Source organism: Acinonyx jubatus, chromosome B4 (assembly GCF_027475565.1).
Source record: "Acinonyx jubatus isolate Ajub_Pintada_27869175 chromosome B4, VMU_Ajub_asm_v1.0, whole genome shotgun sequence".
NCBI classification, from domain to species: Eukaryota; Metazoa; Chordata; class Mammalia; order Carnivora; family Felidae; genus Acinonyx; species Acinonyx jubatus.
This window is the reverse complement of record NC_069387.1, coordinates 41,719,353-41,744,538: the sequence shown is the minus strand read 5'-3', so window position 1 is coordinate 41,744,538 and position 25,186 is coordinate 41,719,353. Positions and strand designations below refer to the sequence as shown.

The 25,186-nt window shown below is 38.0% G+C and overlaps 1 protein-coding gene across 7 annotated transcripts in view; it reads left to right on the top strand.

Annotated features, from left to right (window-relative positions):
* Positions 1-23,471, top strand: part of CLEC4A (C-type lectin domain family 4 member A) — a 53,913-nt gene extending 30,442 nt beyond the window's left edge. For all 7 annotated transcript variants that reach the window (XM_053225788.1, XM_015061344.3, XM_053225787.1 and 4 more), the window contains 6 exons: positions 1,150-1,285; positions 5,915-6,031; positions 7,262-7,363; positions 19,539-19,690; positions 20,780-20,895; positions 21,920-23,471. In XM_053225788.1, coding sequence (XP_053081763.1) covers positions 1,204-1,285; positions 5,915-6,031; positions 7,262-7,363; positions 19,539-19,690; positions 20,780-20,895; positions 21,920-22,067 — 717 coding nt within the window. In that variant the 5' untranslated portion in view covers positions 1,150-1,203 and the 3' untranslated portion in view covers positions 22,068-23,471. The remainder of the gene's footprint in view (positions 1-1,149; positions 1,286-5,914; positions 6,032-7,261; positions 7,364-19,538; positions 19,691-20,779; positions 20,896-21,919) is intronic.
* The last annotated feature ends 1,715 nt before the right edge of the window (positions 23,472-25,186 follow it).

The window sequence follows — 25,186 nt, the reverse complement described above, 5'->3', positions numbered from 1 at the left end:
GAAGGGAGAAAACTAGAATGAACTCCTTAGCGTTGGATTGGAATTAGAGGTTATTAGTGTGAATGCACGGTTTGCAATGTACCTTGATATGGAAAGATAGAAGTAAGTGTGTGTGTGTGTGTGTGTGTGTGTGTGTGTGTGTGTGTGTGTGTTATGCAGGAGATGGAGGAGTTTGGTGCAGGAGATTAAAAGGAGGATCCTTTGGGGAGAGCTGAATCTAGGGAGTGAGCTTTCAAGAGCACATCTCGGAAGATTCTACCTGAAGGATTCAGTTTTTGGAATGCTTTCCTCTTGTCCTTTGGAAAAAGTCACATTTGTCACTGACTTTATCTCCTAATTTGTGACTCTATTAAATTATCTTAACTTGTTAAAAAACAGTCACATTGGCCTGTAGAGTCTTTTTGTTGTGGTGGTGTAAGGGATTAAAGGGATTGAGAAGGGTGGTGTGCAGGCTGGCCTATTCCACTAACATCCAGCAAAGAGAGCTGCTTTCAGGAGCTTCTGGAAGCGACTATAACAAAATGAATGGAGATCCATGAAGGAGTCAGTTAAGAACAGGGAAAAGCAGAGAGCACTGGGGAGCAGCTTCAGAACACGTATGACGTAAGCTTTGACTTCCCTCCTACATACACTCTTGAAAGTGGGGAGGCTGACATGTGAGTTTTTTGTCAATGATCCTCTTAGAATGTGGTCACCAAAAGTTGCCTGATCAGCCACACATGATGAGAATACAGCATGAATGAATCTATGCACAGATTGGTCTATAAATAATTATGTTTGCATACAGATGTACACAAATACATGAAGTTCATTCTTGGCTGGTGAGCTCAGATAATACAGGTCTCAGGAAAGCGTTCTCTAACTGCTTAGTTTCTCTGTGTCTTTCCTTTCTATACATATTTTTAAATCTATGCTTTGAGTTCCTACTTTCCATTTCCTTATTACATTTATAAATTTATGAGAAGTTCCTTATTACATTTGCTGACGTATGTTCAAATGCTGTGATTCTCATCGTGCTGATCCTGGAGATTTGGCCTCTGAGGTTTCTAATTTTCATGAGACTCCTCTCAGAGTTATTTGCCTATATGGGGCCCCTGTTCTTGATAGGAAGTATGACAAATTGCCACCATGTTTGGGTTTTATTTTAAGATGTTTTAAGGAAGAGATGTAAAGGATTTTTTGAAGAGCAGATTTCTTCTCGATATGACTTCAGAGACCACTTATGCTGAATTGAGTTTCAAAAGTGAATTGAAGTCCTCAGGCACCAAAGAAAGGCCTCCTGCAGGTAAGCACATTTTCTGGTGGTTAGAGTTAGTGATGAGAAGAAGGATGAAGAGAGAATATTGTAAATGAAGCATGATAGTGTTAGTTGCTGGTTCTCTGGCCACAGGTGGGGCACCTAGGATTCTCAGAAGATTGAGTTATCTGAAGATAAGCATTAAGGGGTTGTGTAGTTATACGCTAACCAAACTGAGGTGTGACAAGTCCACTAAGGTCCTGAGCTAAGGAGAATGCTAATTATGCTGAGGTTATTCTCCTGTGCCTTCTGAGGCTGAGTGAGACTGCAATCAAGAGATTGGGTAGAGGAGCGCCTGGGTGGCTCAAGTCACTTGAACGTCCGATTCTTCCTTTCAGCTCAGGTTATGATCCCAGAGTCGTGGGATTGAGCCCCAGGTTGGACTCTGCGCTGAGCATGGAGCCTGCTGAAGATTTTCTTTCTCTCTCCCTTTGCCCCACTTGCATACGCTCTCTCACTCTCTCTAAAAAAAAAAAAAAAAAAAAAAGAGAGGGAGAGAGAGATTGGGTACAGGTCTTGAAACCGTCAGCCCAGATACAGAGGATGTTGATGAGTCCGTGGACTCAGGCTCGGTTAGAGGGGAAGAGTTTGGGTGGAGAGCGTTATGGGCGTCTTTGTTACCGTGGGACTAAAGTGTAACCCAAGACCGTTGCAGAAGAAGGACTAGAAAGTTGCAAAGGGAGTCTTCCGTGAATTCAGGAAATCCATTGCATCCTGCCTCCCCAGGATGGATTTAACTGAATTTGGGAGTAGATAAAAGGTAATATGGTTATCATTTATGATATATCAGATATAGAGCAAAAGAGAAAAAAAGCATGTGTATTATAAGAAGCTGTGAGTGGGAGGTCATGATTGCGCATGCTTTCCAAAACACTTTGGTGGAGATAGGGAGAACGCTCAGGGAAACTGTTTTTTCCCCTTAAAAAGCTTTTTTTTCTTCTTGCATATTTTATTTTATTTTATTTTATTTTATTTTATTTTATTTTATTTTATTTTATTTTATTTTATTTTATTTCTTTTTCTTTTCTTCTTATTATTTTTTATTTTTTTATTTTTTTAATATGAAATTTATTGTCAAATTGGTTTCCATACAACACCCAGTGATCATCCCAACAGGTGCCCTCCTCAATGCCCGTCACACACCCTCCTCTCCCTCCCACCCCCATCAACCCTCAGTTTATTCTCAGTTTTTAAGAGTCTCTTGTGGTTTGGCTCCCTCCATCTCTAACTTTTTTTTTTTTTTCCTTCCCCTCCCCCATAGTCTTCTGTTAAGTTTCTCAGGATCCACATAAGAGTGAAAACATATGGTATCTGTCTTTCTCTCTATGACTTATTTCACTTAGCATAACACTCTCCAGTTCCATCCACGTTGCTACAAAAGGCCATATTTCATTCTTTCTCATTGCCACGTAGTATTCCATTGTATATATGAACTACAATTTCTTTATCCATTCATCAGTTGATGGACATTTAGGCTCTTTCCATAATTTGGCTATTGTTGAGAGTGCTGCTATAAACATTGGGGTACAAGTGCCCCTATGCATCAGCACTCCTGTATCCCTTGGGTAAATTCCTAGTAGTGCTATTGCTGGGTCATTCCCCTTAAAATTTTTTGTAAAACTTCCTTATTATATGTTGAAAGGCTCATTAAAGAAAAAATTAAAAACTAGAGGCATACACGAATTTATATTTATTTTACCATCTAGAGATCACTATAATTTACATTTCAGTGTAGATCTTTCCAGATATAAATGCTGTATCTAACTTTATTTTTTCTAAAGCTGAGATTATGTTATACATTATTGAGGATTTTGTCCCCCTGCTTGTCAATACCTCATAACTTTGGGAAAACTATTCTTTATTTTTTTATGGAGGTATGATTGACATAAAACATTCTGCAATAGTCCCCTCTTATCTGGGGGGATATGGTCCAAGATCCCCAGTGAATGCCTGAATAGTGGATAGTACCAAACCCTATATATTGTGGGTTTTTTTCCTATACATATATATCTATGATAAAAGTTTAATTTATAAATTAGGTACAGTAAGAGATTAACAACAATAACTAATAATAAAACATACCAATTGTATTAATATACCATAATAAAAGTTATGTGAATATGGTCTATCTCAAAATATTGAACTGTATTCACCTTGCTTGTGATGATGTGAGATGATAAAATTCTTATGTGATGAGATGAAGTTAGGTGAATGACCTAGGCATTGTGACCTAGCCTTAGGCTACTATGTACCTTCTGAGGATACATCAGAAGGAGGATCATCTGCCTTCAGACCACAGTTGGCCACAGGTAACAAATTGTGGAAAGCAAAACTGCGGGGGTGGGGGCGGGGAGGGGGACTACCGTGTTAGTTTCAGGTATAGGATGTAGTGATTTGATTTTTGTATATATTGGTGAAATGATCACCACAATCAGTCTAGTTAACATTTATCACCATAGTCACTCCAATTTTTTTCTTGTGATGAGGCCTTTTGAGATTTCATCTCTTAGCAACTTTCAAATATGTAATAATATTTAATAGTTGATAATATTATAATAATCTATAATATTAACTATAGTCGATATGCTGTACATTACATCTCCATGACTTCTTTTTTTTTCTTTTGAGTTTTTATTTAAATTCAAGTTAATTAACATATAGTGTAGTACTGGTTGCAGGAGTAGAATTTAGTGCTTCATTGCTTATATATAATACCCAATACTCATCCCAACAAGTGCCCTCCTTAATGCCCATCACCATTTAGCCCCCCCCGCCCCCCCCCCACTGCAACAACCGCTGCAGCAACCCTCAGTTCTCTATAGTTAAGAGTTTCTTATGGTTTGACACTCTCTCTGTTATTATCTTACTTTATTTTCCATGACTTCTTTATTTTATAACTGGAAGTTTGCACCTCTTAATCCCCTTCACCCATTCCCCACCACTCCTTACCCCACCTGTGGCAACCGCCAATCTGTTCTCTGTATCTGTGAGTTTCGTTTTGTTTTTTGAATTCCACAGATAAGTGAGATCATATGGTATTTGTTTTCTCTGTCTGACTTATTTCACTTAGCATAATGCCCTCAAGTCCCATCCAAGTTGTCACAAATGACAAGAGTTCCTTCTTTTTTTTTTTTATGGTTGAATAACAATCCATTGTATATAAATATCACACTTGGTATATCCATTTGTGGATGGATGGACGCTTAGGTTGCTTTTCCTAGCTACTGTAAATTATGCTGCAATAAACATAGGGGTGCATATACCTTTTTGATTTAGTTAATTAAATGTCTTTGTTTTCTTTGGGGAAATACCCCGTACTGGAGTTAATAGATCATATGATGTTTCTATTTTTAATTTTTTTAAAGTTTATTTATTTTTTAGAGAGAATGAGTGGGGGAGGGGCAGAGAGAGAAGGAGAGAACCCTAAGTAAGCTCTGCACTGTCAGCACAAAGCCCGATGCAGGGCTTGAACTCACAAACTGTGAGATCATGACCTGATCTGAAATCAGGAGTCGATGCTTACCTGACTGGACCACCCGGGTGCCCCTCTATTTTTAAATTTTTGAGGAACCTCCATACTGTTTTCCACAGTGGCTGCACCAATTTACATCCCAACCAACAGTACACAAGGGTTGCCTTTTCCCCACATCGTCACCAACACTTGTTATTTGTCTTTTTTTTTTAAGTTTTTATTTAAATTCTAGTTAGTTAATATATAGTGTAATATTGGCTTCAGGTATAGAATTTAGTGATTCATCGCTTATGTATAACACTCTGTGCTCATCACAAGTACCCTCCTTAAACGTTTTTTCTTTTTGATACTAGCCATTGAGAAAAGAATTCTTTTTATTTATTTTTTAATGTTTATCCATTTTTGATAGAGACAGAGTGTGGGGGGCGGGAGGGGCAGAGACCGAGGGAGACACAGAGTCTGAAGAAGGCTCCAAGCTTTGAGTTCTCAGTGCAGAGCCCCACACGGGGCTCGAACACACTAACCGTGAGATCGTGACCAGAGCCAAAGTCAGAAGCTTAACCCACTGAGCCACCCAGGCACCCTGAGAAAATAATTCTTAACCATGAAATAGTAACTAGAAAGGTCTGACCTTATTTTAAGAATGTGATGAGGGATGACCATAATAACGATTTATCTGCTATGGCATTATTTATAGTAGTTGAAATTGGAAACAATCTGGAAGATTATTTAAATACATAATGAAATTCTATACAACCACAATAGACAGCGTTAAAGAAAAAATATGGTTGTATGAAAAATGTTCATGGTCTAGTGTATAACAATATAGTAGGTCTGAAGCTAGTACCTATGGTATGTCAATCATGTGGGAAAATGTGTACTTATGTATATACACTTTGAAAATTACTGGAAGGATATATATCAAAACATTAGCAACAGTTCCCCCAGTGGTAAGAGGTTGTGTTTTTATGTAGTTTCCAACGTTTCTACAGTGAACATTTTTTTTTCCTATTTTCCTATTATTTCAGATGTCATATTCTTGGTAATAGTATGTCATCCTAGAAAAGGGAGAAGAGGAAGGGGAGGAGAAGGAAAGTAAAAATCAGAATTTGTTACTGATGAAACTCCTTTGATTTCTCGTTCAGCTCCCAAAGAGAAGACCAGCCTGAACAAAAGTAATCCCAGTTTTCCCAAGCTACTTTTTGCCTCATTGCTGGTGCTTCTGCTGCTATTGGCAATCTCATTTTTTATCGCTTTTATCAGTAAGTATCCAACTGAAGCCATATGGAATGTCTGCCTTCCGTGAAGAGATGGCATCATTAGATACTGACATTTAATAACGGGTCTATCCAGAAATCTGGAAAAGAAGTCTTCTTTGGGAGGGAGAGACACAATTAATGGGAATCTGTTAGAAATTTTGTTACTTATTTGAATTTAGTTACTTCCTTATAAAAATAATGGTATCCACCCTATAAAGAAATTGAATATATGTGTGTGTGTGTCTTGTAGAGGGACATATATTAGGTACCATTTCTACACTAGACAGTTATGTAAGTGAGGACAAATCTGTGTTTGCCTATTAGTGTTTATAAGGCCAGGTTTTTTTTTGACTGCACAGACATATATTGTGAGATGAGCAGGTGGACAAAAGGCGATGGGAAGAGATATTCCAGGAAGAGTTTCCATTGAAATTTCACCTTAATCATGTCTTTCCTGCCCAAGACTATGTAAGATCTAAAGCCAATTTGGCAAATAGGTGGATTTCTTCATATCTCTGGCTTTAAGAACATATCAAAATTTTAAAAGGCATAAGAAGTAGCGAAGCCAGCATGTAGTGGGGCAGGGAGCAAATGGGAGGTAAGGAGGAAAAAAGAGAAAATTCACTTTCTGGAGGAAGAGGTAAGTTATTTTTAAGTTGTGACATATTTGAGTATATTGGTGTGCTGAAAAAAAAAAGCCAGTTGAGAGTGGATAGAGTAAAGGAAGAAGGAGGAGGAAAATAATGCCCATATCTCCTGATCAATGTTGGCTTAAAAAAAAAAAATCTCACTTTACAGGTAACCCAGAACTCAGAATTAGCTCAGTCTGCAACGGCCCCCACCCTCTTCCGCCACAACAGACCTATGCTGTGTACATCCTCAGACAGAACTGTTTGCTTTCACTCCATTCTCCCACCTTCAGGGCTCACCTTCTGCATTTAGTATTGAAGGGAAATATGGATAAATCCCTTTGCACTCATTATAATGGAACCATCATGTCTCCCTTCAACTACTGATCTTTTGGCTATTCCTGGAGAAATCTATAGTTTCAAAATCAGTGGGGTTAGGATTACATTGAATGTGGGGTGATGAGAAATCTTTTCCATTGTCAGGAGCCTTCCACTCAAGCAATTGGACATTTGTAGATTTTGTTCCTATAAAACAGAATGTGAGAAAGTAACAATAGAGAGCAAAGTCACAACACCAGAAAATGAATGGCCTTTTTTTTTTCAGTTTTCTTCCAAAAATATTCTCAGCTTCTTAAAGAAAAAAAGACTGCAAAAGAGCTCCCTCACACGGAATTGGAATGCCTGAAAGAGAATGTGACCATGGAAGGTAAAAATGAATGTGCCTATAATTCAGTGGTTGACTACACTATGTAAGGATACCAAGTTAATATTTCCAGTAAGATTCACAGGCAGATCATAGTAAGAAGTTGAGTCTCATGATCATTTCAAGCTTCAGGTGTACAAAGAAATAAGACTTAAAATTCTTTTTTTTTTTTTAAATTTTTTTTAAACGTTTTATTTATTTTTGAGACAGAGAGAGACAGAGCATGAACGGGGGAGGGGCAGAGAGAGAGGGAGACACAGAATCGGAAGCAGGCTCCAGGCTCTGAGCCATCAGCCCAGAGCCCGACCCGGGGCTCGAACTCACGGACCGTGAGATCGTGACCTGAGCTGAAGTCGGACGCTTAACTGACTGAGCCACCCAGGCGCCCCAAGACTTAAAATTCTTATATGCGTATCTTTATCTGTACAAAGAAATAGTCTTCATTGTGGAGATGGCTGTTTAAATCCATGGGTAATCTCTTTACGGAATGTTTGTCCAGCCACATCCTTGGAGTTCTTTGCAGAACACAGTTTCTCACTTTTTACAGTCTGGCTAAGACTTTTGTGGGTCTTCAGATTCTGGTTCCTTTTCACTTCACACTTCCTTCAATTTATCTCTTTCCTTTTGCATTTTACGATAAGCAGTAAGGAGAAATCAGGCCACAGCTTTAATACTTGGCTTAGAAATCTCCTCTACTAAATATCCAAGGCTGTCACTTACAGGTTCTACCTTTCACAAAACATTAGAACACAATTCAGCAAGTTCCTTGCTATTTTATAATAAGAATTGCCTTTCTTCCTGTTTCCAATAACGTGTTTCTCATTTCTGAGACCTTACCAGAAGCATCTTTAATGTTCAAATTTCTACCAACATTCTGTTCATTATTGTGTATGTATATTCTTTAAGACGATAGGACGTTTCTCTACAGCTCTCTTCTACTGAGTCCTCACCAGAATTATCTTTAATATCTATATTTCTACCAGCAGCCCTTTCTTTTCTTTTTTTTTAAATTTTTTTTACATTTATTTATTTGAGAGACAGAGAGAGACAGTGTGAACAGGGGAGGGGCAGAGAGAGAGGGAGACACAGAATCGGAAGCAGGCTCCAGGCTCTGAGCTGTCAGCACAGAGCCCATGTGGGGCTCGAACCCATGAACCATGAGATCATGACCTGAGCTGAAGTCGGATGCTTCTGACTGACCAGGTGCCCCCCTTTCTTTTCTTTAAAAAAATTTTTTTTATGTTTATTTTTGAGAGAGAGAGAGAGAGAGAGAGAGAGAGCGAGCTTGTGAGTGGAGAAGGGGCAGAGAGAGAGGGAGACACAGAATCTGAAGCAGGCTCCAGGCTCCAAGCTGTTAGCACAGAGCCCGATGTGGGGCTTGAACTCATGAACCTGAGCTGAACCTGAGATCATGACCTCAGCCGAAGTCAGAGGCTTAACTGATTGAGCCACCCAGGGGCCCCTATCAGCAGCCCTTTCAAGGCAATCTAGGCTTTTTCTAGCATGCACCTCAAAATTCTTCCAGCCTCTACCCATCACCCAGTTCTAAAGCCATTTCACGTTTTTAGGTGTTTGTTACAATAGCACCCCACTTTGGAGCCAAAATCTGTATTAGCCTGCTTGAGTGTCATAACGAAAAAAAGGCAAGGCCTTTCTTCCTGGCTTGTAGACAGCTACCTTCTTGCTGTGTCCTTGCATAACCAATTCTCTGTGTGAATGGGGAGGGAGAGAGAGTTTTCTAGTGTCTCTTCCTCTTAGAAGGACACAAGTCCTATTGGATTAAGGCCCTGCTTTTATGATTCATTTAACCTTTATTACCTCCTTAAAGTCTACCACTGTAGTCACATTGAGGGTTATAACTTCAGCACATGACTGTTGGGGGAACACAATTCAGTGCAAAACAAGTTTCTATGTAGTTTACTAGAAATTCTTGTGCATTTGATATTTGTTCTACCCTGTTTATTAATTTATTCAGTCATCTATTTATATCTGTATATACTCATGGATATTTATCTTACACTTTGCGTTATAATCCAATACTGTATTTATTTTGTTGCTCAAATTGTTCTGCCTTTGCCCCTGGGAGTCTTTCAGTTGGCTCCCATGGCCCTTTGACATGCCCCCATCACTTTGTTGTTTTACTTGGTTTTTGAGCACTTCCTTACTTTTTGGGATTGTAATATTCTCTGGGCTTATATTGTATATTTCTTGCCTTAGTCTTAGAATCAGCTATTTCTCTGTGGAGTCCTGGCTCCTGTTATTGAAGAATGGTATTAGAAACCAAGATTTGAATACTAGGTATGCTCACTGCTGCTGAGGTGTTCTTTTAGCCCTCCCAGTTCACAGGACAAGGAAATCTCTATGTGTGTACTAACCTGTGCGTGTACACATATTGACAAATATTTCTATAGGCAACTATGTATATCTATAATAAGGTATACATCAGTTTTTACTGATGTCTGAAATGTTTCTCCATTAACACATTGCATCATTCTAGCCTACTTCCCTTGATATCTTTAGTGACTACTCCAACAGAGAGAAATCTGGTCCCGTTAACTTGCTCAGTACGTTTCCTTAATTATTCAATTCCAATGAACACATATAGCAGTATCGGAATTGTAAACTCATACCACCATGGGAAACAACTTTATCAACTAGAATACATTGCTGGTGTGCGGTGTCTTTTGTCTTTATTCTTGTAGACTCCATTTCCAAAGTCACTTAGGTCATCATCCTCTTCCCACCCCCTTCAGTGTGTTGTGTCTGACATTTGTAATACAGTTAGATTCTCTTGTCACAGTCTTCATTCTTCCATGGATTCTCTGACTTCCTAAATGGATTTTTAAAGCTTTATACAACAAATATATAAAGTTCTGTGGATTTTGACAAATGCATAATGTTCTGTATCTATTATTAAACAGTATCATACAGAATAACTTCACCGCCCAAAAAGTCCCCTGTGCTCCATTCTCCTTTCCAAACTTTTGGTAACCACTGAAATTTTTACTGCCTACTTTGTCTTTTCCTATCATTGGAATTACAGTTGGTAGGTAGTCTTTTCACTGGAATTACAGTTGGTAGTTGTTTTTACTTAGCTTATTTTATTTTATTATTTTATCATTTAAATATTTTTGTTGAAGTATAATTAACATACACTGTTATATTAGTTTCAGGTGTATAACATATTGATTCGACAATTCTATATATTGATGCTCACCTTGATAAGTATAGTCACCATCTGTCACCGTACAATGTTATTACAATGTTATTGGCTGTATTCCCTATGCTGTACTTTTCATCTCCAGAACTTATTTCTTTTATAATTGGACGTTTCACCCGTTCTTCCGGTAACCTCCATCTGGCTACCACCAGTTTGTTCTCTGCATTTAAGAGTCCGTTTATTTTTTGGTTTTGGTTGGTTGGTTGTTCATTTGTTTTGTTTTTTAGGTTCTACAAAGTGAAATTTTATGGTATTTGTCTTTTTCTGTCTGCCTTGTTTCACATAGTGTAATAATCTCTAGGTTCATCTGTAACAAACAGTAGGATTTCTCTCTTTCTCATGACTGAATAATATTACATTGTATATAAATATCGCAGCTTCTTTATCCACTCATCTATCAATGGACACTAAGGTTGCTTCTGTTTCTTGGCTACTGTAAAAAATACTGCAATAAACATAGAGGTACATATATCTTTTCGATTTTGTGTTTTGGTTTTTTGGGGGGGTATATAGTAGTGGAATTATTGGATTATGTGATTATTTTTAATTTTTTGAGGAGCCTCCATACTGTTTTCCACAGTGGCTATACCAACTTACATTCCTACCAACTATGCATGAGGATTCCGTTGTTTCCACCTCCTAGCCAACACTTGTTTGATTCCACGTCTCTGATTCTAGCCATTCTGACTGGTGTGAGGTAATATTTGATTGTGGTTTTGATTTGCATTTCCCTGATAATTAATGGTATTGAACATCTTTTCATGTGTCTCTTGGTCATCTGTATGTCTTCTTTGGAAAAACATTCAGGTCCTCTGCCCATTTTTTTTTTTAAATTTTTTTAATGTTTATTTTTTTTATTTTTGAGACAGAGAGAGACAGAGCATGAACGGGGGAGGGGCAGAGAGAGAGGGAGACACAGAATCCAAGCAGGCTCCAAGCTCCGAGCCATCAGCCCAGAGCCCGATGCGGGGCTCGAACTCACGGACCGCGAGATCGTGACCTGAGCTGAAGTCGGACGCTTAACCGACTGAGCCACCCAGGCGCCCCCCTCTGCCCATTTTTAATAGGATTATTTGGTTTCTTGGGTGTTGAGTTGTTTAAGTTCTTTATATATTTTGGATGTCAATCCCTTATTGGATATATCATTTGCAAATATCTTCTCCCATTCACTAGGTTGCCTTTTTTTTTTTTTAATGGTTTCCTTTTCTGTGAAAAGCTTCTTATTTCAATATAGTCCCAATAGTTCATTTTTGCTTTTGTTTTCATTCTCCGAGGAGGTATATCATAAATATGTTGCTAAAGCCGATGTCCAAGAGATTACTGCTTATGTTTTCTTTTAGGAGTTTTATGGTTTTAAGTCTCAGATTTAGGTCTTTATCCATTTTGACTTTATTTTTGTGTATGGTGAGAAAGTGGTCTAGTTTCATTCTTTTGCATGTAGCTGTCCGGTATTCCCCACACCATTTATTGAAAAGACTGTCTTTTTTCCCTTTTATATTCTTGCCTCCTTTGTCGTAGATTAATCGACCATGTAACTTTGGGTTTATTTCTGGGCTTTCTATACTGTTCCCTTGACTGATGGGTCTATTTTTGTGCCAGTACCATACTGTTTTTATTACAAAAGGTTTGTAGTATATCTGGAAATCTGAAATTGTGATACCTCCAGCTTTGTTCTTTCAAAGCATTGGTTTGGTTATTCCAAGTCTTTGTGGCTCCATACAAATCTTAGGATTATTTGTTACAGTTTTGTGAAACATGCTGTTGTTATTTTGATAGGAATTGCATTGAATCTGTAGATTCCTTTGGGTAGTATGGACATTTTAATGATATTAATTCTTCTGATTCATGAGCATAGTATATCTTTCCATTTGTGTCATCTTCATTTCTTTCATCGACATCTTGTAGTTTTCAGAGTATAGGTTTTTTACCCCTCTGGTTAAATTTATTCCTAGGTAATTTATTGTCTTTGGTGCAATTATAAATGGGATTATTGTCTTATTTTTCTTTCAGTTACTTTGTTATTAGTGGGTAGAAATACAACAGTATGTATAATATAATATATTAATTTGTATCCTTTAACTTTAATGAATTTATTTATCAGTTCTGATTTTTTTGGTGGAGTCTTTAGGACTTTCTGTATATAGTATCATATCAGCTGCAAATCGTGAGGGTTTTACTTCTTTTGTTACCAATCTGGATGCCTTTTATTTCTTTTCCTGTCTGATTGTTACCGCTAGGACTTCCAGACTATATTGAATAAAAGTGATGAGAGTGAACATCCTTGTCTTGTTCCTGATCTTATAAGAAAAACTGTCAGTTTTTCATCATTGATTATGTTGTTAGCTGTGGGTTTGTCATATGATCTTCATTATTATTATTTCTAAATATAATTTATTGACAAATTGGTCTCCATACAACACCCAGTGCTCATCCCAACAAGTGCCCTCCTCCATGCCCATCACCCACGTTCCCCTCTCCTCCACCCCCCATCAACCCTCAGTTTGTTCTCAGTATCCAAGAGTCTCTTATGTTTTGCCTCCCTTCCTCTCTGTAATTTACCCCCCCATCCCCTCCCCCATGGTCTTCCGTTAAGTTCTCAAGATCCACCTATGAGTGAAAACATACGGTATCTGTCTTTCTCTGAGGTTCCTCAAAAAATTAAAAATTGATCTTTGTTATTTTGAGATATGTTCCCTGTAAACCCCTTTTGTTAAGAGTTTTTGTTGTGAACAAATGTTATATTTTGTCAAATACTTTTTCTGCATCTATTGATATGATCATATGGTTTTTCATCCTTCTTATTAATGTCATGTATCACATTGATTGACTTGCTAATATTGAACCACCCTTGCTTCCCTGGGCTAAATCCCACTTGATTGTGGTGAATGAAACTTTTAATTTAATGTTGAAATCAGTTTTCTAATATTCTGTTGAGGTTTTGCATCTGTGTTCATCCAAGATATTGGCCAATAGTTTTTTGTTTTTTTTTTTAAGGTAGTATCTTTATCTGGTTTTGATATCAGAGTAATGCTGGCCTTGTAGCATGAATTTGGAAGTTTTCCTTTCTCTTCTAAGTTTTGGAATAGTTTGGAAGAATACACATTAACTTTTCTTTAAGTGTTTGTGGGAATTTACCTATAAAGCCATCTGATCCTGGACTTTTTTTTCTTCAGACTTTTTGGTTGCCAGTTCAATTTGTTATTAATAATTGGTCTGTTCAAATTTTCTATTTCTTCCTTGTTCAGTTTTGAAAGATGGTATGTTTCTAGGAATTCATCCATTTCTAGGTTGTCCAGTTTGTTGGTCTACATTTTTTTATACATTCTCTTATAATTCTTTGTATTTCTGTGATTTTGATAATTTCTCATCCTTTATTTCTTTAAAGAAAAAAATTTTTTTCAATGTTTATTTATTTTTGAGAGAGAGACACACACATACATTGTGAGCAGGGAAGGGCAGAGAGAGGGAGACACAGAATCTGAAGCAGGGTCCGGGCTCCAAGCTGTCAGCACAGAGCCGGATGTCGGGTTTGAACCACAAGATCATGACCTGAGCCGAAGTTGGATGCTTAACCAACTGAGACACCCAGGTGCCCCTCTCATCCTTTATTTCTGATTTTATTTATTTGAATCCTCTCTCTTTTTTTTGGGAAGGCTGGCTGAAGGTTTATCAGTTGTGTTCATCTTTTCAAATAACCAGTTCTTGGTTTCATTGATCTTTTCTATTTCTTTAGTTTCTATTTCCTTCCTTCTACCAGCATTGGGCTTTATTTGTTCTTCTTTTATTTGTTCGTTTAGGTGAAAAGTTAGGTTATTTGAGATTTTTCTTGTTTTTTTGAAGCAGGTCAATATCACTATAAACTTCCCTCTTAGAACTGCTTTTGCTGCATCCCAAAGATTTTGGACTGTTGTGTTTTCATTTTCATTTGTCTTCTTGCATTTTTAAATTTCCTCTTTGATTTCTTGGTTGGCCCATTCATTATGTAGTAGCATGTTGTTTAGCTTTCACATGTTTGTGCTTTTTCTAGTTTTTTGTTCTTGTAATTTCTTGTAATCTTTAGTTTTATACTGTTGTGGTTGGAAAAGATGCTTTAGTCTTCTGAAATATATTGAGTTTTGTTCTGTGATCTATCCCGGAGAATGCTTCATGTGCACTTGGAAAGAATGTGTGTTCTGCTGTTTTTGGATGAATATTCTGTATATATCTACTAGATCCGTCTGGTCTAATGTCATTTAAAACCAGTGTCTTATCCTCTCACTTCTCCATGCTTGTGATGTCCCTACCATTTGTGGCTAGTTGTGCCAAGGGGTTGGTTCCCAACCGTGTCTCTGCCCCTCCTACCCTTTTCGATGTGGCCCTCTCTCTATGACTAGTTGTGGAAGATCTATTCTGTCAGTCTTCAGGTCATTTCCAGAGTTGGTTGTATAGAGATAGTTGTTACCTTGGTGTGTCGATGGACAAGGTGAGCTCAGGATGCTCCTACTCGTCCATCTTACTATTTTCCATTTTTCTGTTACTGATTTCCAGTTTAATAAGCCTTGTTGTCTGAAAGCAGACATTGTATGATTTCTATTCTTTGCAGTTTGTTAAGGTATATTTATGGCCAGTATGTGGTCTGTCTTGATGAATGTTCTATGTGAACCTAGAAAGAATGTGTATTCTGCTGTTAGATAGAATAGTCAGTAGATGTCAGTCATATATGGTTTATTGATATTGTTGTTGAGTTCAACTATATTCTTACTGATTTTGTGCATTTGGATCTGACCACTTCTGATAGAGGAGTGCTTAAGTCTCTAACTGTGGTAATGGATATGTATTGAAGTTCTATTTTGTTTCACTTTTTGATGCTGTGTTGTTAGGTGCATACACATTAAACAATGTTATGACTTCTTGAAGAATTGACCCCTTTATCATTATGCAATGACCATCTTTATATCTGGTAACTTTACTTGCTGTGCACCCCGCACTGTCTGCAATTAATATAGCTACTCCTGCTTTCTTTTTTCAGTATACCTTTCACTACCCATTTACTTAAAAAAATTTTTTTTTAAATTTATATTTATTTATTTTTGAGAGACAGAGAGAGACAGAGCACAAGTGGGGGAGGGGCAGAGAGAGAAGGAGACACAGAATCCGAAGCAGGCTCCAGGCTCCCAGGTGACAGCACAGAGCCCGATGCGGGGCTCCAACTCACGAACAGTGAGATCATGACGTGAGCCGAAGTCGGACACTCAACCGACTGAGCCACCCAGGTGCCCTACTACCCATTTACTTTTAATATACACATGTCTTTATATTCTCCTCCTAAAGTTTTAATGTGGGTTTCTTGTAGACAACATATAGTTGAGTCTGGTTTTTTTTTTTTTGATCCACTCTGATAATCTTTGTGTTTTAATTCGTGAATTTAGACCACTGACATCCCAAGTGATTATTAATATGGTTGTATCAATATTTATCATATTTCTATTGTTTTCTATATCTTGCCCTTGTTCTTTGTTCCTTTTTTGTCTTTCACTCTTCTGTGGTTTTGAGAATTTGATATAATTCCATTTTCATTGCATTCTTAGCATATCAATTATACTTCTTTTATACTGGTTGCTCTAAAGTTTGCAATATACTTATCAACTAATCCAAGTCCACTTTCAAATAACTATACAGCTCCATACACAGTGAGAGTATCTTAAAATAGCAAAATGATCCTAATTCCTCCCTCCTGTCTCTTGTGTTAATACTCTCACTTATTTCATTTACATCTTTGTATACATAATCTAATACATTGTTGCCATTATTATTTTGAACAAATGAAAGATCAATTATGAATATAGATCAGGGGTGCCTGGCTGGCTCAGTCATTTGAGTGTCTGACTCTTAATTGTGGTTTAGGTTATGATCCAGGGGTGTGGGATTGACCTCTACATTGGTCTCCATGCTGAGCGTGGAGCCTGCTTGGGATTCTCTCTCTCTGCCCCCTCTCCCCTGCTTGCACACATGCTCTCTCTCTCTCTCAAAAAAAAAAAAAAAAGACTATAGATCAATTAAGAATATAAGAAATATGTTTTTATTTTACCTTCACTTATTCTTTTTTTTGATGCTCTTACTTTATATAGGTCCAGGTTTCTGACCTATAATATTTTTCTTCCCCCTAAAGAACTTTTTTTAACATTGCAAGTTCTACTGGCAACAATTTCCCTCAATTTTTATTTGTCCAAAAAGTCCCTATTTCATCTTCACCTTTGATGTTTAATTTTGCAGGATAAGAATTAGGGTGATAGTTTTTTGTCTCTGAACACTTTAAATATTTCACTACATTCTCTTCTTGTATCCGTGGTTTTGGAGAAGTCTGATGTAATTTCTATTTTGCTTCTCTGTAGATGTGTTTACCCCTTCTAGCTTTTTAAAGGATTTTTCTTTATCTTTGATATTCTGTAGTTTGAATATGATATATCTTAGGTGTAGTTTTCTTTGGCATTTATCCTGCTTGGTGTGCTCTGAGCTTTTTTGAATCTGTAGTATGGTATCTGTCATTAATTTGGGAGAAATTCTCAAATGTTATTGCTTCAATATTTCTTCTGTTCTTTTCTCTTTTTATTGTTCTGCTATTCCCATCATGCACATATTAACACTTTTTGTAGCTGTCCCACATTTCTTGGATATTCTGTTTGTTTTCCCCCCCAGTTCTTTTCCTTTTTTTAGTTTTGGAGACTTCTATTGAGACACCCTCATGCTTAGATTTTTTTCTGCAGCTGTGTCCAGTCTAATAATGAGCTCACTAAAGACAGTCTGCCTTCCTTTCTTTTTTTTTTTTAAATTTTTTAAAATGTTTATTTTTGAGAGAGAGAGAGCGCGCGCGTGCGTGTGCATGAGTGGGGGAGGGGCAGAGAGAGAGAGGGAGACACAGAATTCAAAGCAGGCTCCAGGCTCTGAGCTGTCATCACAGAGCCTGATGTGGGGCTTGAACTCACGAACCACGAGATCATGACCTGAGCCAAAGTCAGAGGCTTAACTGACTGAGCCACCAAGGCGTCCCACTTCTTTTTTTTTTTTTAAGTGTATTTATTTATTTTGATAGAGCAAGTGGGGAGTGGGGGAGGGGCAGAGAGAGAGAGAGAGAGAGAGAGAGAGAGAGACAGAGAGAGAGAGAGAGAGAGAGAGAGAGAGAGAGACAGAGAGAGAGAGAATCCCAAGCAGGCTCTGTGCTGCCAGTGCAGAGCTGAGGCTTCGTCTCATAATCTGGGAAATCATGACCTGAGCAGAAATCCAGAGTCGGACGCTTAACGGACTGAGCCACCCAGGCGTCCTAGACATTCTTTGTTTCTGTTACAGCATCTATCATGTTTCCTTTTGTTTCTTAGAATTTCCATCTGTCTGATTACATAGTTCATCTCTTCTTGTATGCTGTCTACTTTGTTCATGAGAGCCCTTAACATATTAATCATTGTTGTTTTAAATTTCTGTTCTGATAATTCCAATATCCTGCTACATCCGAGTCTGGCTCTGATGCTTGCTTTGTCTCTTCAAACTGGGGCGCTTCAAATTGCTATGCTTGTAGCAATTCCCCATTTACACCTCAGGTTTCCCTACCCTGCAGCTGGTTCCCACAAAATTTTGGCTCCTGGGTTTCTGCTTCAGTAAGTTGTGATCCTCTGTATTTGCCTGCCTGCATAATTTTAAGAGCAGCAGCTTTGCTTGTGAGGAGTTGTTGATTTGTGGTTTGTTCAGCTTTTTACTTCTTAGGTTGGTATGGTAACTTCCAAGATTCTTGCGTGCCAGCCTGGAAAAGGGAAGTCTATTTATTTATTTGCTTTTGTCTGTTTTGGCTCTGTTATTTGCTTGAGTAATTTCTATATTTCAATTCTGTCTTTCAATTCCCTGATTTTTCTGTCTTCTCTGCTTTTGAGCCCAGCCACCGAACTTTTTATTTTGGTTATTATATTTGTTAGTTATAAAAATTTGTTTGTTCTCCTTTATATCTCTAATTTGTTGGCTGAGATTTTCTTTCTTTCTTTTTGGAGAGAGAGAGAGTACATTGGGGGCAGGTCAGAAGAGAGAGAGAGAGAGAGAGAGAGAGAGAGAGAGAGAGAGAGAGAGAATCTTAAGCAGGCTCCACGCTCAGTGCCGAGCCCGATGCGTGGCTCAGTCCTACGACCATGAGATCATGACCTGAGCTGACATCCAGAATCAGACCCTGAACCAACTGAGCCACCCAGGTGCCTCTGTTGGCTGAGATTTTCTATTTCTTTTCTGAGGCATTGTTTTGTTTTGTTTTTTTTTTTATTTGGTCCAAACATATTTGTACTTTCTTGTTGAGGCATCTTTGTCATGGTTTCTTTAAAATCTCTGTCAGATAATTCTGGTATTTCTGTTATCTTGATATTGGCATGTATTTATTTTCTTTTTAAAAATTAACTTTGAGGGGCACCTGGGTGGCTCAGTCGGTTGAGCGTCCGACTTCGGCTCAGGTCACGATCTCGCGGTCCGTGAGTTCGAGCCCCGCGTCGGGCTCTGTGCTGACTGCTCAGAGCCTGGAGCCTGTTTCACATTCTGTGTCTCCCTCTCTCTCTGACCCTCCCCCGTTCATGCTCTGTCTCTCTCTGTCTCAAAAATAAATAAACGTTAAAAAAAAAATTAACTTTGAGAACTTGTAATTCATGGTATGATGGGTGATTTTCCACTGAAACCTGGACATTTGGTATAGTAGTCTGGATCTTATTTAAGACCTCTGTTTTAGCTGGCTTTTCCAGACACCACTCTGGCAAGGGAAGGGGGGCCCTGCCTTGTTACTGCCTGGTATGGGTAGACTTGATCCCCTTGATACCTGGTGGGTGGCTCCTTTTCACCTCTGGATGAAGATGCAAGTTCCAGTTTCCATGGGGTCTTCCTTGGTCCTTAATTTTAATAATACACACACTTAAAATTTTTCTTTTATATTGGACATCTATGGCCTTTCTGTCAATACAGGGAAAGATTGGAGCTGCTGCCCAAGGCATTGGAAGCCATTCAGTTCCAACTGCTACTTTATTTCTAATACAATGAGAAATTGGACGGAGAGTGAGAAGAACTGCTCAGCAATGAAGGCTCACCTGCTGGTGGTCAACACCAAGGACGAGCAGGTGCTTTCTAATAGATGGTGGAACCAGGAGTCCCATCTGGTTGTTGTTTACCTCTCTTGTCTCAGAAGGAGGCTTTCACTGTTTGGGGATATTGGTGGTGTGGCAGAAGGCTTTTAGTATAATTGATAAGAAAGGCTATACCTAAGCCATTACGTGCTGCACCTTCTTCCTGTTTCCATAAAACGAATCTCTCCCAAAATAAATTGGGGCATTTAAAATATAATATGTGGGCTTGGAGTGGAAGAATGAAAATGTCTTAGCCTGAAATACTAGTTTATTCTTTCAACCTGTAAATATTTTAGAAAGTATTAACTATTTCATGGAGAAGGGGTATTATATCAAATAGAGAAACAGAGTTCGGTCATGAAGAGTCACGGTCAACAATCAGAAATGAATGAAGTTGAAGTTACGAAAGGAGAATGATTTAATCTGCAAAAATTTTCTAATGCATGATTTTGAAGAACACTACTTAAGTGGAGAAGGGAAGTGAATCTGAGATCAGAATCCATTATGATCATGGATAGAAATGGCTTCCATTTATATTGAACATCACTACGTTCTAAATGTTTATATCCCCACCAAACTTCATATGGTGAAATCTTAACCCCCTGAGATGGTGGTATTTGGAGGTAGGGTCTTTGAGACGGGTTTAGGTAATGAGGGTGGAACCCTCATGAATGGAATTCATGTTCTTATAAAATAGTTCCCTTGCCCCTTCTGTCGTGTGGATACACAGTGAGAAAAAGCTGTCTATGGATGAGGAGGAGGGCCTCTACCTGACCTTGCTAGTACCCTCATCTGCGGTTTCCAACCTCCAGAATTGTGAGAAGGAAATTTCTGTGGTTTATAAGCTACCCAATCTGGGGTATGTTGTTATAGCAGCCTGAGCAGACCAAGATAAACATCATGGTCACAAGTGTTATCTTTGATCTTGTACTGCTCAGCCAGAGAAGACTGCGGCTCCTGGGCAGGGGCCCCATGTGGCTCTTCCTGGATCCTTTCTTTTTCTTGTCTTCTAAGGCTACCGTAAAGAACTTAGTTCTACCTGAATACTTTAAAGGCTATAACTCCTTTCTTTTCTTCCCTTAGGATTTTATCATCCAGAATGTGGATACGTCTCCTGCTTATTATATAGGGCTGTCAGACCCAAAGGGAAAAAGAGATTGGCAATGGGTTGATCAGACACCCTACAATGAAAGTGTCACGTGAGTACAGAATTCGATACAGGAATCCCGGGCCCTGGATCATGCACGGATTTTAGAATGTTCCAGCTATTAGCTATGAAAATAAAAAAGCTCACTCTTAACTCTTGGGCACTAGGTTTAAATAATTTTCTTTATTATCTCATATATAGTCATCACAAGAACTCTGTGAGGCACACGTTATTATTTTTCCCACCGTAGATTTGAGGAAATTGAGTTTAGAGAGTTTAGACAGCTCAACAAAGGTTATCCAACAGTGGCGACAGTGATCCTCAAATCCAGCTCTATTTGACATCAAAGTCCGTACTTTTAACTACTACATTATATCTCTAAATATAACAAAAATTTACGTCAGTTAAGGTCGTGGCCAGTTATTGATTTAATATTTCTCATAAAGCAAATAAGCTAAATTGTGATACTTATAATATCTCATATTCATGTAGGTCTTTTAAAACTCTTAAATCCTTTAGTGCATTTTAGGGTAATACTACCTTTGATCCTCATATCATAAAGGAATATGACTCTAGTCTCTATTTTTTAGATATGGAAATCAGGAAAATGAAATTATACGTCCAAGATAACAGGGATGTTAGCAGATTTAGGGATTTTAACTAGTTCTTCAGACACCAAAAGCAATATATATTTAAAAAAAGGAAACACACTACAGTGATATTTGGGACTGGGATGAAATCTTTTTTTTTTTTCTTCTTCATCATTTAAGGGAGCTTATGGACTGGTAGTCCCCTGGGAACAGGACATAATGATGGACAAATAGAAGGGCTATCTGCTAGGCGAACGTTTAATGCAATGAAATGACACAATATCGGGTGATGCACGCACCGTTTCTGAGGGAAATGCCAGAGTTTCAGGCGGAGGAGAACCTGCATGAGAAATGGAGACGGAATGATTTGGGCATATCCACCCTTGACATCCACACAGTTCAACCTCAGCCCCCTTCCTCACTGTCTCTAACCCTTTTCAAAGCCCTGTGTGGAGAAACAACCTCAGCCATTTTTTTCCCTTTCAGATTTTGGCACTCAAGTGAACCCAGTAATCTTAATGAACGTTGTGTTATATTACATCTTCGTCATGGACCGAGAGAATGGGGCTGGAATGATGTTCCTTGTAATGAACATCACAAGTCACTTTGCAAGATGACGAAGATCTACTTATGAATGGGACATTCTGCATGAACATGTGGTTGAATTGGAACCCACCATTACAGAGATAGCTAATTTGCTCTTTTTATTCATGTGTAAATCTTGTGGAAGGAAGCTCCATAGAAGTTTTCCATAGGCCGTCACCTTTTCCATTTATGAGAGAATCAGTATACGCATTCATTCATTTCTTCCTTCTCCATGTGCAGAGATCATATTTCTGCAGACAGATGGAGGAAGCATGAGCCTCCTTTCCTAATTTTGAGGAGTTAGGCATTGACGTAATTATATATGATATTGATATAATTATATGATGGGGTTCCTCTCTCTGTCTGGATTTTTTTTTTTTTTCCACGAGAGTGATCAAAAGCAGAATAATCCCAACTATTACTTTCCATTTCTCTCAGACATTTATCAGCTTTAACTGAAGCATGTTATGTGCCAGTTGGAATATGATACACATCAATGGAACTTAGTTTCTGGCTTTGGCCCAGTAGACCATTTGGGATTCTTAGCATTCTCTGCTCATTCTTGGACTGTCACTTAACATCAGGGTGCACTCAGAGGGAAATCCAAAACTGAACATTAGAGATTTAGAAGTTATTATTAGTGAGTTGACATAGATGTATAATCATTAGGTATTCTGATAGTTTTTTTTTTTTCCCCTTAAATTTTATAGTATCTGTGTGTAGATTGCCACTCAAAATGGCTCCTGGTTTATTTGTATTCCCCTTTGCACTGAATTCTTACAGATCATTTTATTTCAACTACAACATAAAATAGATTTATAATGAAGCCTGTTATTCATTGCTTTCATATGCTAATTATAATTGATCATAGTAAAGCTGATTCTAGCCATGGCTATCCAAGTATGACATCTTGAGATTATGCTCCAATATCTTGATACAACTGAGTAATTACATTTGCCACTCATTTCCTGACTGTATCTAAAAAGGAGTTGTTTTTATACAGGTCTGATCTTATCCATAGTATGTAGAACTTACCAGTTTACTCCTCGGAGAGCAACTTACAATCATGGAAGAATTCCAGGGAAGCTTTATTGACAAAGAGTTTTCCTCACTATTATTTCAATAATAAGGGGTTGGAATGAAGAGCAAAAAGAACCACTTTACAAAATGCTTTTGATTTTCAGAATAGAGGGTGTGCTTGAACTGGAGTGCAAGGAGAGTGGTGACATTAGTCATTGCTGGAACTTTCTCTGATCTCCACCTTATATCTTATGAATGTGGTTCAGATCCTATTTTCTTTAATTTTCCATAAAGCACCACTAAATTAAGATTGTGGGTGACAGAGTTTATGTAAGACTTGTGTTTAAAGAGTGATATTAAAGTGAAGAGGCATCCAGCTGACTTCAAATCAGTGGACAGAATTTTGAAAAATAAAGTTGCTTTAAGCCACTAACGTTTTGGGGTGGTTTATTATTTAGCAATGTATACCTGAAACACCTGTGAATTATATTGTGGATTTGAACCAGATTCTGCAAAATAATGAAACATATTCAATCACATTGCTGTCTCTGAAAAGATTGACAGTTTTTGGGCTTTTCTTGTGGGTTTTTTGGGGGAGAATATCTCGAGAACTGGTGGGCACTGCCTTTTTTGCTGTGACTCTCAGCCATTCTGTGCTTCTAGTAACCCACCCTCAAACTCGAGCCATTTGTGAAAGCAATTTTTAAAAAAATTTTTAAATGATTATTTATTTTTGAGAGAGAGAGAGAGAGAGACAGAGTGTGAGCAGGGGAGGGTCAGAGAGAGAGAGGGAAACACAGAATCTGGAACAGGCTCCAGGCTTTGAGCTGTCAGCACAGAGTCTGACACGGGGCTCAAACCCACCAACTGGAAGATCATTACCTGAGCTGAAGTCAGACGTTTAACTGACTGAGCCACGCAGGTGCCCCAAAAGATTGACAGTTTTTTTTTTTTTAAATATATGAAATTTATTGTCAAATTGGTTTCCATACAACACCCAGTGCTCATCCCAAAAGGTGCCCTCCTCAATACCCATCACCCACCCTCCCCTCCCTCCCACCCCCCCATCAACCCTCAGTTTGTTCTCAGTTTTTAACAGAAAGGTTGACAGTTTTAAAGTGAGAGTAGGTTAATTTTATCATTAAGTAAATAAAATGCAAAATTAAAGTGTTTGTTTTTTATACAATTTAATTCTTACTCTTGTGTTGTAGGCATATTATATTACATCAGAGGTATGTGGTTCTTAAAGTTCAATATATTAAGTGTGCATATATAATTTTTTTCAAATATTAAGTATGAGCAAACAAAAATTGTTTTCAGACCACTATTCTAGAAGATGGATTTGAAAATGCTTGATTGGGGGCGCCTGGGTGGCTCAGTCGGTTAAGCGTCCGACTTCAGCTCAGGTCATGACCTCACAGTCTGTGAGTTCGAGCCCCGCGTCCAGGCTCGGAGCCTGGAGGCTGCTTCCGATTCTGTGTCTCCCTCTTTCTCCGTCCCTCCCCTGCTCACACTCTGTCTCTCTCTCTCAAAAATAAATAAACATTAAAAAAAAATTTAAAAAAGAAAATGCTTGATTGAAGTTTAGGTAATTGTTCCATCTGAGGTAAAAGAAAAAGAAAAATACAAGCTACAAACAAAACTATTTGAAGAAAGTTGTGTTTATGTTGGTTTATTAAGAAGATACATTTAAGCCTATGAATGAAATATACTTAGAATTTTAGTATCTATATTCATTTTTATGTTGCTATTAAAAACAAACATATAAATAAATAAATCTACCAACACCTAAAGCCCTTTTAGTCAACCTGCCACTTAGTAAATATGGAAAAGGAAGCAGAAGCTGTGGAATATTCAGTACTGGGGAAAATACTTTTGCTCAGTGGAGTTAAAATGATCAGCCTGGATGATTTTTCTGAAGCTGGGCATCTGCTGACACATGACAAACCCTTCTGAGCCTGTTAATATTCATTTTGTCTTGATGATAATACTGAAACATGAATTAATAATAGTTTTGTCTTTGCCAATATGGAAATCATCAATGGTACCCACTTTATCAGAGATGAATTCAGTGACTCGGGCAGGGAAAAAATAATGTCACAATTCAAATGTATTAAGCCATCTGTTCAGTATGTGTTTAATTAAATC